The sequence below is a fragment of the Condylura cristata genome, unplaced genomic scaffold (assembly GCF_000260355.1).
Source record: "Condylura cristata isolate star-nosed mole 26May11 unplaced genomic scaffold, ConCri1.0 scaffold00015, whole genome shotgun sequence".
Taxonomy (NCBI): domain Eukaryota; kingdom Metazoa; phylum Chordata; class Mammalia; order Eulipotyphla; family Talpidae; genus Condylura; species Condylura cristata.
Genome location: NW_004567116.1, coordinates 8,708,747 through 8,724,441, shown reverse-complemented (window position 1 = coordinate 8,724,441; position 15,695 = coordinate 8,708,747). Strand labels below are relative to the sequence as shown.

The window sequence follows — 15,695 nt, the reverse complement described above, 5'->3', positions numbered from 1 at the left end:
GTGTATGTGCATTTTTTTGGAGAATCTAAGTCACTAGATTCTCAATTGGAGTTCGTAGGCCCCCAAGTGTTAAGTTTATTTAGTGGTCTTCTGGAAGTTTACACGCTAATGGATTTTGTGTTTTAGCAGTTTTCGTCTCCTTAAACTTAATCTATAATATACTGGGTACTAAAATGTGTGTGTGTGTGTGTGTGCGCGCACACGTATTTAGTAGATACGCTGTGTTTAAATTTCAAAGTTTGAGATGACAGTTTAAATGTCTTATCCATTCTTTGTCTCCTAGATTTAGCTCTTTGTGTGGTGGAATTTATTTTCCTCAAAAGATAGTGTCTTAATATTTTTCACTTTAGTATCTTTAGTCAGGGAATTTTCCCCCCTCCTACGTGACTATTCACACAACTAAACAATACCATCTCTGTGTATTTTGATGTAGCAATCTCTTTTAAAAGGCACTGGTCATATTTTTTTCAACATATCCCCTCCCCTGTTTCATATTTTTTTCAACATATCCCCTCCCCTGTTTTAGATTCCTATAGGCAATGGAAACTGATCTCAATTCCCAGGACAGAAAGGACCTGGACAAGTTCATTAAATTTTTTGCTCTCAAGGTAATATATTCATTCTCTTGAGCTTAATACTGTCTGTTAGAAATAACTTCCTTGCTTTTCTCTTTTTGGAAATAAAGCATAACAGCTTGCAGCTTGCCCATTTTAAGGGATACTTCTGTCTGTTGTAAACTAAACTGTGAAGTTTGGGGGCGGTACTGGGGGTGTAACTAAAAAGTAACTTCCAATTTTCCACAGCTATTTGTTCAAAACATTTTTTTGAAAGGCTGTTTGCAGAAATGTCAAGCTATTATGCCAGGTTATTGGCACAGAATGTTCCCTGGAGGTAGGAACAAAGAGTATGGACTGGACTGGCCAGCATTTTGGGCATCTTCCCTGAAGCATCAACTAATTCTGAGATGTCTTCCTTTCATTTTTTGTTCCTTCTGGGTAATGAAAAATTAAAACTGAATTTTGAATGCTTAGAAGTTCTATTTTCCTCAATCTAAAAATCATTTCCACCCCTATCATTCCTTCCTCTCAACTTTTATAGCGCAGGAAAAATCCATGCAGTAGACTCTGGTTGTAAAAGTAGTTGGAAGACTTTTGCCATATGGGCCAAATCATATAAATAATTGCTTAGTTTTCAGTCTACTATGATTATCTAAGTGTATGGCAGTGACTATTTAAACCTGCGGTCGGACCCGTTTCTTTATGAAACTGAGAGCCTTGCCATGTGCCATTTCCCTACTGCCATGTGAGGCACTTGCAGATCCCAACTAGACTGTAAATCTAGTTGGTTGACACTGTGACCTCAGGAAAGTCTGTAGTATGATAATTTTGTGTAGTGTTTTTTAACTCTGTTCTTGAATGTTTCCATTTCGAGCCTTTCCTGAAGTACTTCGAGTAATAACTGGCATCTTTCAAATCCTGCACTGGGAGGATTTTTACTTAATCAGGAGACAAATCAGCTTAAGCCTTTTCATCTTTGCTGTCTTGCTTTTCTTTTCTAGACTGTCCAAGTAATTGTCCAGGCTCGACTCGGTGAGAAGATCTGTACGCATTCGTCTTCATCCCCAACAGGTTCAGACTGGGTAAATTTCCTCTTCTTTGCTAAAGGATATACTGTGGCATTTGTCACAAGAAATCACAGGTGCAGTATTAAGCGATACTCTTATGATATTACTAAATTCTAACATTACATTATTGAATTCCATTTGATCCATTCACCTGAAAACTGTTCTTTATAGAACATTAGTCCTGATACATTTGGCTCCTGGCTTTCTGCTGTGATAGGAGAAATAATTTGGTCTTTAGAAATCCAGAATAAGGTATTGTTTCCTTTCTAACAGATAAAAAAACTGACTTCTTCAACCTGAAAATTGGAGCTCTGATCAGGCTGTCTCTTGTGGGGAAGAGAGAAGTGAATGAATGTCCTTAATGAGTCCAGGCAACGCCTGTGTTACCCAATACCCAGTCTTACAACATACTTTAATTTTCCATGATGTTCCTTGTAAATTGGTCAGCACAAGTCCCTTTTGTTTTCTAGTTCAATTTGGCAATCAAAGACATCCCTGAGGTCACACATGAAGCTAAAAAGGCACTGGCAGGGCAGCTGCCTGCTGTCGGGAGGTCTATGTGTGTGGAGATCTCTCTCAAGACTTCTGAGGTAAGGTTATAGCCAGGGTGACGTGTGAACTTGGCACACCAGGCCCTTCACACCGTGGCCCAACTCAGCCTCTTCCCTGCCCTCTCTGAACTTCTCATCGTTCTTTGAGAAGGTCATGGGTTTTGTGGTTATTATTCCAATTACTTGGAATAGACTCTCACTTCATCTGTATACATATCCTCTATATGATATAACTTGGTTCATCCTTTTTTTTTTTTTAAAGAATTATTTATGCATACAGAACTGGGGTACAGGCCAGAAGTGCAGGGGTGGTAAAGAGGGTTCACCAGAGACAGTGTGGGAAGCAGAATGGGCAGATCAACAAAGTACACTGCTGAGAGGAGCAGTTGGTGAGCCAGGAGAGGTCTGCTGTGCCCTGTGGGTCACCTTCCTGGCTAGGGATTGAACTCCTGCTAAAGCAGCTTAGCTTCTCAGTGCTGTGCTTTAACCGGTGTACCACCGGGGAGGGCCCACTTTGTTCATCCTTAAAGATACTCATCTCTATAAAATCTCCCCCTTCTAGAGGAGAGGTAACTGCTTTTTTTAGACTTCCTGTGTGCATTGTTTATGTCTTAGAGTATTACTTGTGATTATTTTTTTAATGTTATTTGGTCTACCATATTCCATGTGAGGATTGAGACATGCATTGTTACGTGTATGTCTATTAATCTATTCCCACTACAACACTGGGAGGGTATACAGCATAATAAAAGGCAAAGGGAGTTTGGAATTGTACAGATATCAATATTCTGATCCCAGTTAAGCGAGTCTAGCCAAGTTACTTAACCCCACCACAGTCAACAGCACCACACTAACATGACATTTAAGTCTCACAGGGCAATAATATTTTCTTATTTAATCTTTATTTGTAAAGTGCTTGATAGAACATATAGTAGGCAGTATGTTCTTATTCTGACCTCTTTTATACTTGAGGTTTGCAGCATTATCTTTGTAATTCTTCAGTTTTCTTTTGAAATGAGGGAAGATATAATAGTTATCTGTCCAAGTAACACATAAAGGGGCTGAACAACTTGGCTAAAAACATCAGACAACTAAAAAAAGTTTGAGTGGGGAACTTGCTAAGGTCTGTCTTAACTGTGGGTTTCACCTAAACATAGCCTCTTCAGAAATGGAGGGGGAACTCTGTTCATTGTTTGAAGTGTTGGCCTTGCTAAGGAGCAATTTGTAAATACATATTAGAAGTCTTAGAAATGTGTACTTTTTGAACTAGTGATTCTAATTCTGAAAATTTGCCTTAAGAAATTAATTCAGAGTGTGTACAAAGTTTCAGTCTCAAGACTTATTATCATACTGTTGTCTGTAGAGTGAAAGATTAGAATGTATGTTCTACATTATATATACATATATATATATATATACACAAAAATCCGCCTGTATGTTCAAGCGTAAGGGGATCAGCTGGATAATATGATGGTCACATGGTGGAATATTATATAACCATCAAAAACAATTATAAGGAAAATTCATGTTTTGTATATTAAGAAATAGATAGGTGACATCTATTAGTATATATGATATGATCTTACTGTTAATTTAGAAGCAGAATGTATTGAAGTAAATTACAAGTTGATGTCTGGCTTTTTTCTTTTTGCTATTCATATTTTCTAGTATATTGACTATATAGTGCTTCGTCATAAGAAAAAAGTGGATATTTTTTTTAAAACACTAAAAAATCTTTTAATTGTCCCATCTACAGGGAGATTCCATGGAGCTAGAGATTTGGTGTCTTGAAATGAATGAAAAGTAAGTTCTCTGTCTAGGATCCTTGTTCTGGGAGGCTGAGGGTAAAGCATGTGATGCTGTGTGAAAAGCAGGGCTTTGTATCAGTCGGGGGGTGGGAGCAGGGCTAGGGGGGTGTTCTGAGCACTTAACAAAGCTAAGAGGTCTTTGCTATAATTTGCTTCATGCGCTGCTTCCAGCAGAGTCACAGAGATGACCTTCAGCGGGAGTGTCAGTCCAGAGAGAGACACAGACACCACGGGGAAAGGAATAGAGCTCGAGCTGAAAAGAATTTGTTGTTTTCCCAGAGTACAGATAGTTCTCTGATTAAATCCCTTGTGAACTCTTGTAAAATGATGACTCTGTTTTGTCAGTTTTCTGGGTGGCAAACATCCAGTAAGATTTTCCCTCACTACTCCTTTTTTTACATACTGGGTTGGGCGTGGATTGGAAATGCATGTTTTTTTCCTCCCATTTTCTTCTTTCAAGACAGATTAACTTATTTCCTGCTCTAAGTTTCCCTTTTCAAAGTGTCTATAGGAAAATTAAAGAAATAGCAACACATCAAAAAAAAAAAAACAGTAATAAGTATGTGGTGTGGGCATTAGTTTTCTTTCTAAAATAGAAACTGCCAAAATATGTCCAAAATTTTAGACCAGAGTTTTCTGCAGATTTCCTGATAGATTTTTAAAGATCAGTCTTAATAAGAGAGCACATTGATTGAAATTATGTTTGCATGTTCAGTAATACAGTTGTAATGTGCAATACTATTTTTAAGGGTGCTATTTTATTTCTTAGAAAGGCCACTGCTTCAAAACTGGAAATTATTGGGTGTCTTGGTGTCACTTGCTCTATCTAGTAGTTGAGAAAGCGAAACTTGAGTCACCTTCAACAGCCTTTTGATAAACTGACAGTCTGAACCAAATTAATAAATTTAATTTTGTGCCATTATATTGCTTCAGTGTCACTGTCTCTGTTGACTGTAATAGTCTTTAAATGGTGTTATTGGACTACAAAGCAGATTATATTCTATTAGAATTCATGAATAATGTTACCAGATTAATCTCATTCACTATATGGAATATTACAAATATTTCTATATCCATTGTAGTTCTGTTCTTTGTTTTATGTTAGTTGACTGGGAAAATGCTGATCAGTGTCTTTGCTCCACAGGTGTGACAAAGAAATTAAAGTTTCCTACACAGTATACAACAGACTGTCATTGCTGCTGAAGTCTCTCCTTGCTATTACTAGAGTGACCCCGGCCTATAGACTCTCCAGAAAACAAGGGCATGAATATGTCATATTGTACAGGTACCCACCATTGCTGCCCGCCTTCTCGATTCACTCATCAGTCACGTCACGGGGCACTGACCGCATCCTGATATTCCTGATTAATTCTGGGACAGATGGTTGGCTAAACAGTTGATTCTGTAGCTTTACTCCACTTCTCTACCCATCTCCACTTATGGATCTTGGCTTTCCAAAACCATGATATGGTCATGATTCCTAGGGAGTGGATTTATAACTGAAAGCCAGAAAAGGAGCTTAAGACTCAAAAATACAGACTCTCCTGGGAGAATTCCACAACCTTCCTTGTTCCAATGCTAAATTAAAACTTACCTCTAACACACTGCTTATTCAATTTCAGTTTTTTACTGAAATTGTGTTTCTAATAATGGGGGAAACAGTTTGATATATGTGTAATTATAAAAGAAGCAGAACACAGGCAGGGAAAGTGTGTTCCGGGTAAGAGAACAAGTTAGGCTTCACGGAGGAAGTGGCATTCAAGCTAGGCCTTGCAGCAGAGGATAGGTGGAACTGAGGGAGAGTGAGCGGAAGGTGAGGAGCTCACCAGATGGCCCCAGGCACAGGGTGGGGGGTGTGGGGAGGGAGCTGTGTAGGTTGTCAGAGAGCCCGAGTGTGGCTAGAGCACATGCCAGAAAATGTGAGAGCAAAGTGTGGAAAGGTAGGTGTTTTCCAGGCCTGTACTACCTTCTCTTTCATTATCCCATGTCTCAGATGAGTATTCCATTTGAAAATTACTAGACCTTTATTTACATATAATAGAAGGTTGCTCTCTAACTCATCTCATTTACTATGTCAAGTCCTCTTCACATTAGCTCTTTTATGAGTAGCCATGCTGCACAGCTAGTCATCAGCTCAGTTGATCCACCAGAGACAAGAGTAGGGAGCAGAACAGGTGGATCAACTGAAATCCACTGCTGAGGGGACCAGTGGACAAGACAGGAGAGGTTTGCTGTGCCAGGTGGGTCAGCTCCCTGCTGAGGATCAATCAAACTCATGCTGTAGTGGCTACTAATAGCTTGATAGTGCTGAGGCTTAACCCCTGCCCCACCAGGGAGGCCCTCACTGCTGTTTTTATAAAGTTATTTTAGAATACAGCCACCCTGTTCTCTTAAGTGTCCATCTATGACTACTTTTGCAATACAGCAGCAAAGCTCAGCAAATGCCACAGCTGGGTAGCCTCACGCCTGAAGTATTTACTACCCTATTCTCTTAAAAGTTTGTCCACTCCTGCTTTCATTTGTTTGTATGAATGTATTTCAGATATTTTCTACATTCTGTTTCTCCCACATCAGATTATAAAATGTGAGACCTCAGCTTCAGCTTTATCCTGAATCTCATCCTTAACTTGTCTTTATATCACCCCTGACATCTAACCATACCACTTTGCGGTATCTAATAAACCCATATGTGTACTTAATTTTTAACTGTTACTTGAAGAACATAAAAATTAGTTTTAAGTATTTTTTAATTCAGAATTTTTGCTAATCTAGATTGGTCTTCCCAGAGAGCTCATGTGGGAAGCATTTGTTTGTATTTTTATATACTTAAAATTGTCTTACATCTAACATTATGATGGGAAAACAATTTTTTTTATTTCTAAACAGTTTGCTTTGGGATGACTGGTTATAAGCATGGAGGTAATCAAAGACCCCGCTTCACAATTTAATTCTTTCCAATAGTACTCCCAGATCCATTTGCTAATTTTATGTATATAGGCGTGTTCTTTCAGAACACATTTCAGGAGCAGGAAGAAGAAACTTAAATGCCAGTTTCCACTTAATTCTATCTTTCTCACTTTTTAATTGTCTTCATATATACGCTCCTGTCTGAAGCTTAATTGAAATAGAGTGTCATTGCAGCATTAGGGAAGGTGTTTAATGCAGATAAGGAAAGAGGGCTTGTTTGTTTCTAGGTGTTTTGACTATGGAGGCCCTTACAATAAAAAGTCAGGTAACATTTCTTTTTTTTCCTACAGGATATATTTTGGAGAAGTTCAGCTAAACGGCTTAGGAGAAGGTATGACTCAAGGTTGAAAATCATTTGTAGTGTTAAGAGCTCCCTGTCTTTACAGAGGGACTTGGATGCTGCCTATAACAATATGTAACTTGCTATAAGTGAGGAAAATAGAAGGTAGGTAAGTGATCCAGAGAACTGCCAGGGGACAGCTAAATCATTTTTCCCAAAGTTACAATAACTAGGTATTATTTCTTCTTATATAATTGTCTTATTTTCTACAATGATTGTTGTACATTTCTGCGGAGCATCAACAAGTTTGAAAAATTGGAAATGAGGTCGCGAAAGCCAGAAAAGCTTTGTTGGGAGTATCATCTGCAAGGCCCTGGCCCTTCTCTAAACTTACTGTTGGGGTGGCAGCTCGGTGGGGTGCTACCGCGTTATAAATTGAGGCGTTTGTATGACAGACGCCTAGTGCCCCTTCCCTATCTCGGACATGTGACACCCCCGGGCAGGCATGATTAGGGCTTGTGCAAGCTCTTCAAGGAGCTTGTTTCACCTCTTCAAAGGCAGTTTTATGTGGAAATAATACGGTCAATATGTAATAAATAGAAAGAAAAAACATGTATACACATGAAACAGTAGATAGATATGAAAGTGAGGTTGCTGCACCTCAGTTGCTAAGTGGGTGATGCTAGGGCTTACACCGTAGACTGACTGAGGGAAAGACAGATGGGATGGTGGTGTGGGGCTTGTCAGTATTCTCTGGGAAAAAGCTAATCCTTTCTCTCTTCTAGGTTTCCAGACAGTTCGTGTTGGAACCGTGGGCACACCTGTGGGAACCATCACTCTTTCTTGTGCTTACAGAATTAACTTGGCATTCATGTCCACCAGGTGAGGAGAGCCTTCGCATCCAAAGGAACTGTTCCAAAGGTTCCCCCCACAAACCCCAAAGTGCAGCCTATAATTCATCTTTGCCATTGCTGAAACCAGTCCCCTTCAGAAGAATAAAATCAAGAAAAGAAATCGGTTTCCAGATTGTAGAATCTGCATGTCTCCAGATTTGTCCAGGATGTAGAGTTGGTGGTTTATGGTGAGGGATGTAGTAGTCAAGGCTCTGTTGGCTCCTGCCAGCAGATACAAGGTGAGGGGCCTCTGAGGACTTGGAGGGCGTGCTGGCAAGGTAGGCCAACAGTATTGCAATCTGCTTTTTCTATTACAGGCAATTTGAGAGGACACCACCTATTATGGGCATTATCATTGATCATTTTGTGGACCGTCCCTACCCCAGCGCCTCACCCATGCATCCCTGCAATTACAGGTGAGGAATAGGAAGGACACTGCGGACACTGCTCTAAACCACAGCAAGGCAAAAAAAAAAAAAAAAGTGGGCCCCCAGGTAGCAAGGAGGTAGCATGGAAAGATAGGAAATGATTTGCGTCTCTTCTTGCTGCTTGCTGTTAGGTACATCGAGATTTGGGATGGACTGACTGTCTCAAGGAATTCTTAGACATTTTGGATATTGATAGTAATGATTTGACTTTTCTTAGTGGCAAATTACTTAGAGACAACAAGAGTGACAGTGATTTGTGGCCTATTCTTGCTAAATAAGTGGCTTTCAGATTGCCATCTCACGCAATTCAGGTATACATCAGAATCAAATGTCTCTGGGCCTCGATCCCAGAACACAATTCTCTAGAGCTTGGGATCAGTGTGTAATCAGAAGAGATATCACCTTTATGTGAAGGACTTGTGAAATTGGATAGGCCTGTGTTTAGAGCCTGGACTTTGTTTCACAGAATCTCTGTTATTAACAGTTCTTTGAGTTCCCAAGTCTGGCCCCCAGCACTAGTCAATGCTTTCTCATGTAATATGTCAGGTAAGATTTTTTTTTTTTTTTTTTAAAGCCTGTTGTCATACCCCAAGATGCTGCTCCTCTGGAAATGTTTAAAATCAACAAGGACTTAACAAATCTTCTTGCTGTTGTAAAGTCTAACTGAAACAATTCTTGTCATAACTTTTCTTTATCTCACCTGCCTCTGTATCCCTTCAGAAAATGATTGCTGTTCCCATACAATTCATGGTTTTCCCCCTTCACTTTAGAACTGCTGGTGAGGACACTGGAGTAACTTACCCTTCTGTGGAAGACTCTCAAGAAGTGTGTACCACTTCGTTTTCCACCTCTCCTCCATCGCAGGTATGAGGAGACAGGTTGGGGTGGGGTGGCTGGCTGTAATTATTTGGTACCTGTGTGGACCCTGTGAAATGGTGTCAGAATTGAGAGGCAGTCTCTCGGTGGAAATCCCACCACACCATTTCCAGCAGCTGTTGTAAGTGGTGAGAGGGAGTCTTCTCCAGCAGCTAAATTGCAGTATATCTATTTGTAACTAGTCTTCACCCACACAATTACATCTTACCTTTCCATTCCTGGGGACGTCTTAAAGTTTCCTGGAAAATCAGTGACAGAAGTGCAGATGCTTTCTGGTATCACGGATTTGCTGATCTGTGATCTGTGCTCGTTTGCTTGCTAGAGGCCTCTTTTTTGAAGCGGTAAGTACCATTCCTGCTAATGGAAGGAGCACAGAAGGAACCAATAATTATTTAGCATACACTGCAAACAGCAGGGCAGGTTTTCTTGATTGTTGACATAGATTTCTGCCTGTCTTTATTCTCTGCCTGAACATTTTTTACCATTAACTTTTCCACTTGAGTCAATCTTCAATCTAAAATCCAGCTTCAGTAATGAAGAGGGTCCAAAAAGTGTTCTCAGCTTCCAGGGAGGAAGTTGTGTGGTCTTGCGTAATGTCTGTGATACTGAGAGGGCCTCAGCTGAAAGTCATTGTTGACAGTTGACTGAATTTCAGGGCACCTCTCTTAGCTGAGACGTTCATCTTCTACCTCCCTGCCTGCAGAGCCCGCTCATCACCCTGTCTTGCCCTCTTTGACTTTCACGTTAGTTTCTTCTAGACCTAGCTCAGTTCTGTTCCCATTAAATTACCCCCAGTGGTTCCTTTTCACATCATATGTAGGGCATCCAACAAATTAGTTTTTCATACGTTTTTATTATGTGTTTTTCAATGAAGAAAAAATTTGAATTCATTCCATCCTGGGTTGTTCTGAAATACTGTATTTAAAAAGTGGCTTAAGGATGATTTCAATCACAGCAGGAGTATAAAGGACCAGGGGAGAAAATAATAAAAATAATAAACAACTATATACCAGAGACATTTTACAGGGGTGGAGTGCGGAGTGGGATCAAAAATGGTGGGGAGAGGGAAGTGCACTGGACTGTGGTGATGGCACACGGGTGATTTGGTGATGGGAAGCCCCCGGGGATTACAACAGAGATGGAAAAAGGCACAGAATGATGTAAAATAAATAAACTATTATAATATTAAATAAATAAATAGACCAAAAGAAAAAAAAAAAAGGTGGCTCCGACAGCTTGATTTGGCACTGTGAGAATGGTCAGTCCCTTCTCTCCACAGTCATGTAAGCATGAATGTTCTAGAAAGAGGTAGCTTCCAGGGTGCTCACCCACCTGCCCCTAAGGAGGGTAGGGGAGCCCACTTTCTTATGAGTGCACATTAATGAGCGTAGATTTTTTTAACAATAAAAATGTGACTATTTTGAGTTTAATGTTCATTAAACAAGTTTATTTTGTTGTACCAGTGATGATTCATAAACAACATTCAAAGTTGTGACGGGGAAAATGAGAGCTGGTAAGGCTGGGCTATCATGAGTCATTTGGTCTTATCTGAGACAGTGGAAATTTGACCCAACTTTAAAAGTTGGGTCAAATGCATGTTAAGCATTTTCTTTGGTTGATGTTTGCATAAGTCTTCTGACCTATGTAAAGAGCCTTTTTTCATGCTATCACTTGCCATGTGTGATTTAAAAGTAGATCACATCAAGATCTTAGGAATATTGAGTACTCTTGGGTGATCCTATCAGTACTCTCTGAGCACCTCTGATCACACCTGCTACAGTTTGTGCAGAAATACTCATTTTAAACCTTGAGGATAGGACGGAGGGAGAAAATCACTAGCCATCTTTTTCCAGCAAATATTGAAACAGTCCCTCGGTTTAACCTAGGCACTTGCATAATTGCTCAGCAACTTTTGTTTGAGCTTTTGCTAGAGTCCAGTAAATACATGTTAAGGTGATGTTGTTTTGCCAAGAAAATAAGGTTATTGTGTCATTTGGGAGTTTGAATCAAGACATAGATGTGAGCCTGAGCCTGCTTCTGTGATTTAAGGTCTTATCTCTGATTCTAAGCATGAATTCACTGCTTAGTGAGGTTTTTTTTTAAAAAAAAAAAAAAAAAGATTTATTTGTGCAACAAGAGCTGGTGTGTAGGCCAGAGTTGGGGGGGAGGAGCAAGAAGATTTACCAGAGACAGAGTGGGCAGCAGAACAGGCAGATTGACTGAAATACACTGCTGAGGGGAGCAGCAGGTGGGTCAGGAGAGGTCTGCCGTGCCATGTGGGTCACCTCCCTGCCTGGGAATCAAACTCATTTGCAATGGCTGTGGGTGGCTTCATAGTGTTGGGCTTTAACCCATTGTACCACCAGGGAGGGCCCTACTTAGTGAGTCTTAAAGATGAAACAGCCAGAACCAGAATTACTGTCATGCCCATTAATTGACTTGGAGATCATAAAAGTTTTTAAAGTACCCTTTCAAACAGTTTTTAACCCATCAACTTGTCTTACTCCATCAGGGATAATACAAACACGCAGACACGCACACACATTCTGTGCCTGTATCTACACTTACCCATGCGTCTTCCCTGGGATGACAGAGGAAAGCATACCTGAGCACTTTAACAGAACCTGCCAATATATGTCAGCTGTTTCAGCCTGTCCCTGCAGACTCTGGATCCCCAGAAAAAGGCCTTCAGTCTGACATGAGCTCAGCACCCTTGTCCTCATTCATCCTCAGCACGCTCGGCGTCTGCTCAGGCCCTCCCCTGGGCGGCTGTTCTCAAACAGCCTCCTACTCTTGGTTGACTCAAGACAGACTAATGCTTGGGTTTCTGTGTTTTGCCAAGCCATACCAGTTTGACTCAGCTGTGTTTTCTACCTGCTCATCACGGGGCAGTCAGTGGGGTATCATGGACTAAACATCTCTTCGTCAGAGCCTTCCAGGTTGTCCTTCAGGAAGGCAGCCGCAGAGCTTTCTCCCTGCTCTGCTTACCTTTGCATTTCAGTCTCTGTTGCTACTGCCCCTTCCAGAGTTTTTTCATTTCTTTCTCAAGTCCCTTTTTCTTCTTTTCTCTCTCTGTCTCTGTGTGTGTCTGTGCACAGTGTGTGTTTACTGTCACAAAGGCACATTTTCAGACCCCTACTCCTGTGGTGACGGACACCCTGAGGGTCCCCATGGCAGGACTGGCCTTTTCCCATCAAGTGAGTCCATAAAGGGAAGAAGGGGATATACTCTCATGGCATTTTATAATTTAAAAATTGTAAATAAAGTAAAAGGTTTAGCTACGTAAATGTCCCCAAGTGTTATTCTGTGGGTTATTCTGAGGCTTGGTAATTGATTTTTAACAGGACACGCCTTAGCACAGCAGCCCCAGATAGGAATTTTCATTTGCTCCTCTCATTGATGTGAAAAATACATGGAGTTATTTATATCTCATTTCTAAGTAAACAATCCAAGAGTGGTTATTTTTCTTTAATACAAATAGGAACCCTCCCATCCCCAGGAGTGGAGGAGGAGGGTGTGATCAGAGAAACCCATTTCAAAGGGACTGGAAGGGCAGAGGAGAAAATCGAATGACCTGGGGAAGACTGATGACTTGGACTCAAAGTTCTGTCTGGGCTTGTGCGCCATAGGCCTGCTGGGCCGGAAACTGAAGCAGTTAGCCGAGTCCCTGGGAAAAGGGGGGCAAGGAACTCATCCTGAGGCGGAGAGACTCCAGCACTGGGAATCTCTTCCACCACAAATAGGTTTCTGTTTTCTTATGTAAACATATCATTGCCTGGTCTGTCTTTAATGAGCCCTTCCGTCAGTCAGGCCCGCAGCCCCATGCGGACGTGCACTGGGCCCACCCCTCACCTCCACTGACCTGGATCCTTAGTGTGCTTTCGGACTGCCTGGTTTTCCTCCTCCTCTCCTTTGCCCTCTTTGTTTTCTCTTGCTTAGCTCTCAAGCTCTCGCCTTTCCTGTCAGCCTGCCGCCCTGGGCGTTGGACCGGCTGACCTGGCTTACCCAGTAGTGTTTGCTGCTGGCCTAACTGCCGCCCACCCTCACCAGGTATCTTTAAAGAAGGGGAAGACCTGGGGTTTCCTGTGCCATCTCCCTTCCCTCAGGCAGCTGAGGGGCTTCTTGAGACCTCAATTCTGTGCTGAGTATCTGAAGCTAAAAACTCGTTTAACTTTGGAGGACTGATGTGACTGAGCAGAAGGCACCCGTTGCACTCAGTGGAAAGAAGAGCTTCCTGGTGTCTTCTCCCTCTTCTTTTCCCTCGGGCGTCACTGCCATTGCATGTCTCCCATGAACTGAGTCCCAGAGGAGATAAAGATCCTAGGTTTCCTGCCCACTTGGTGGCAGCATTGGTGATTGAAAATGTGTAAGCAGATACCATCATGCTAGGCCGCAAGCTCCCCTGCTGCTCCCATGATTCACTGTATTTTTCCATTTTCCCCCAAAGCTAATGGTTCCTGGGAAGGAAAGTGGGGTACCACTTGCTCCCAACCAGCCTGCCCATGGTGCCCAAGCTGACCAAGAGAGACTGGCGACCTACACCCCTTCTGACGGGGCCCACTGTGCTGCCACACCTTCTAGCAGGTGAGTTCACCTCTCGGGTCTGTTGCTCTCCGGCCAGCCGGAGGCCTTATCTGCCTGACATATGTACTTATTTGGTATCAGCAAAAGGAGCGTCCAGTGTTGGCTCAGGTTTGGCATTTACACCCAAAATGTGGAATCTTTGACGTTCCTGATAAGAATCTTGGGTTGCAGCTGGTATGTGAGGACGCTGGCCTGGGTGGCACAACCGAGCAAGCACGGTGGCTTGGCGCTCGTCACTGCCGGCTGGTGAAGGCGCTGTCAGGCGTTTCCTCTTGTCCCCAGGTGTATTCTTTTGGAGTCAGGCGCTCCTCAGTGTGCCTGTGGTCCGGGACAGGTGTTTACCATACCCCAGAGTCTGGCGTCAGTGTATCTCTGGTGGTAGTTGGGAGTGATTTTTTTTATCCATGTAACAGCCTCATAGGGAGCCTTTAGAAACAAGTTTTTTCTCAGTAAAAAAATGTTTTACATTAACTGTCTTTTCTGTTAACAGAAGTGATGTATCATGTAAATTCAAGTCATAGCGACATAGTTTATATAGACAGTTCTCATATCCTCACCCTGCAAAATCACCCTGTAAAAGATGAGAGGCTCTTACTGGGACTAAGTAACTTGCTCCAGAGCTGGCTCCAGCCTTGCTCCCCCAGAGAGCCAGCGCCCTCCTCCCACTACGCCCCAAGTCCTCCCTGGAGGCTGAGGCGCCCTGCCCTGCCCTCCCCAGAGATGATGACACTGATTGCCCCACCACATCCTCAGTGAACTTTTGGATATTTCTGGTAATCTTTTCTCATTCCCACGGTGGAGTGATGGGAGAGGATCATTTGAGAAAATCTTTCTGTGATGTCCATCAGTAATAATTACTTTCATTCCTGGCTTCCCTGATTTCCATCCTGTCATCTCTCATCCTGTTAGATCATCAAAGGAAGGTCTGTTAGTCATTTTACACTCATTTTCTGAGCCTTGACCCCCTAGGGCATGTTGGAGTAGCTAACAACAGAGGAACCGATATAGGGGGCCCTGAAATATACATGGGGGGGGCCTTACCTCAGTGCAGGTCTTAGAGTCCAGAGGTCACTGGGACAGCACAGTCCACCTTCCTGCTTTGAGCCCCTCGTTTTGCTAGAAGCCCCTCTGGCCTGCTATTGGCAAAGTGTGACTGCTGCCTGGAAGCCTCGGTACACAGGTCGCTGTTTCTGCTGCTCAGAGTCCCCCATCCAGGGACTGACTCAGTCTGGAGGCCTGGGAGGGAGGGAGCAAGGGCGCACAGCCGAACTGAATGTGTGGTTCAGAGACCTTTGGGGAGAGGCAGGCTCCACCCAGATAGCTCCTCAAGGGCAGGGGAAGTTCTGACTTCAGGAGTCAACTGTGTGACCATCAACTTGGAATAATGGCTTAAATTTTACACTGTACTGTAAAAAGGGAACAAAAAAAGAAGGGAAGCGGAACTCTTAGGTCTGTCTAGGTAACATGAATAACTAAAGTTTGAGTTGTTTCTTTAGAGCTGCTCACCTGAATGCATGCATGTCAAGCACATGGTAACCGACGCTTGTCGTAATTTCAGATAAATTACATAAGCTGCACACAGTTGTAACACTAAATTTCACTCTCATCTGGTCCATGAAACGCAGTCCTCTGCTGTCAGCGCAGAAGGGGTGGGGGACAGTGCAGCCACCCCACTGTGGCTGCT

At 42.4% G+C, this 15,695-nt stretch overlaps 1 protein-coding gene across 4 annotated transcripts in view; it reads left to right on the top strand.

Annotated features, from left to right (window-relative positions):
• The window catches only part of ATG13 (autophagy related 13), a 37,105-nt gene that overhangs the window by 15,867 nt on the left and 5,543 nt on the right, over positions 1-15,695 (top strand). For 2 of the 4 annotated variants that reach the window (XM_004682857.2, XM_012725440.1), the window contains 12 exons: positions 527-608; positions 1,559-1,639; positions 2,095-2,214; positions 3,932-3,978; positions 5,128-5,268; positions 7,241-7,281; positions 8,016-8,112; positions 8,441-8,539; positions 9,322-9,415; positions 12,526-12,624; positions 13,367-13,477; positions 13,875-14,011. In XM_004682857.2, the coding sequence (XP_004682914.1) occupies positions 540-608; positions 1,559-1,639; positions 2,095-2,214; positions 3,932-3,978; positions 5,128-5,268; positions 7,241-7,281; positions 8,016-8,112; positions 8,441-8,539; positions 9,322-9,415; positions 12,526-12,624; positions 13,367-13,477; positions 13,875-14,011 (1,136 nt within the window). In that variant the 5' untranslated portion in view covers positions 527-539. The remainder of the gene's footprint in view (positions 1-526; positions 609-1,558; positions 1,640-2,094; positions 2,215-3,931; positions 3,979-5,127; positions 5,269-7,240; positions 7,282-8,015; positions 8,113-8,440; positions 8,540-9,321; positions 9,416-12,525; positions 12,625-13,366; positions 13,478-13,874; positions 14,012-15,695) is intronic. The other 2 variants (XM_012725441.1, XM_012725442.1) reach the window with 2 other exon arrangements.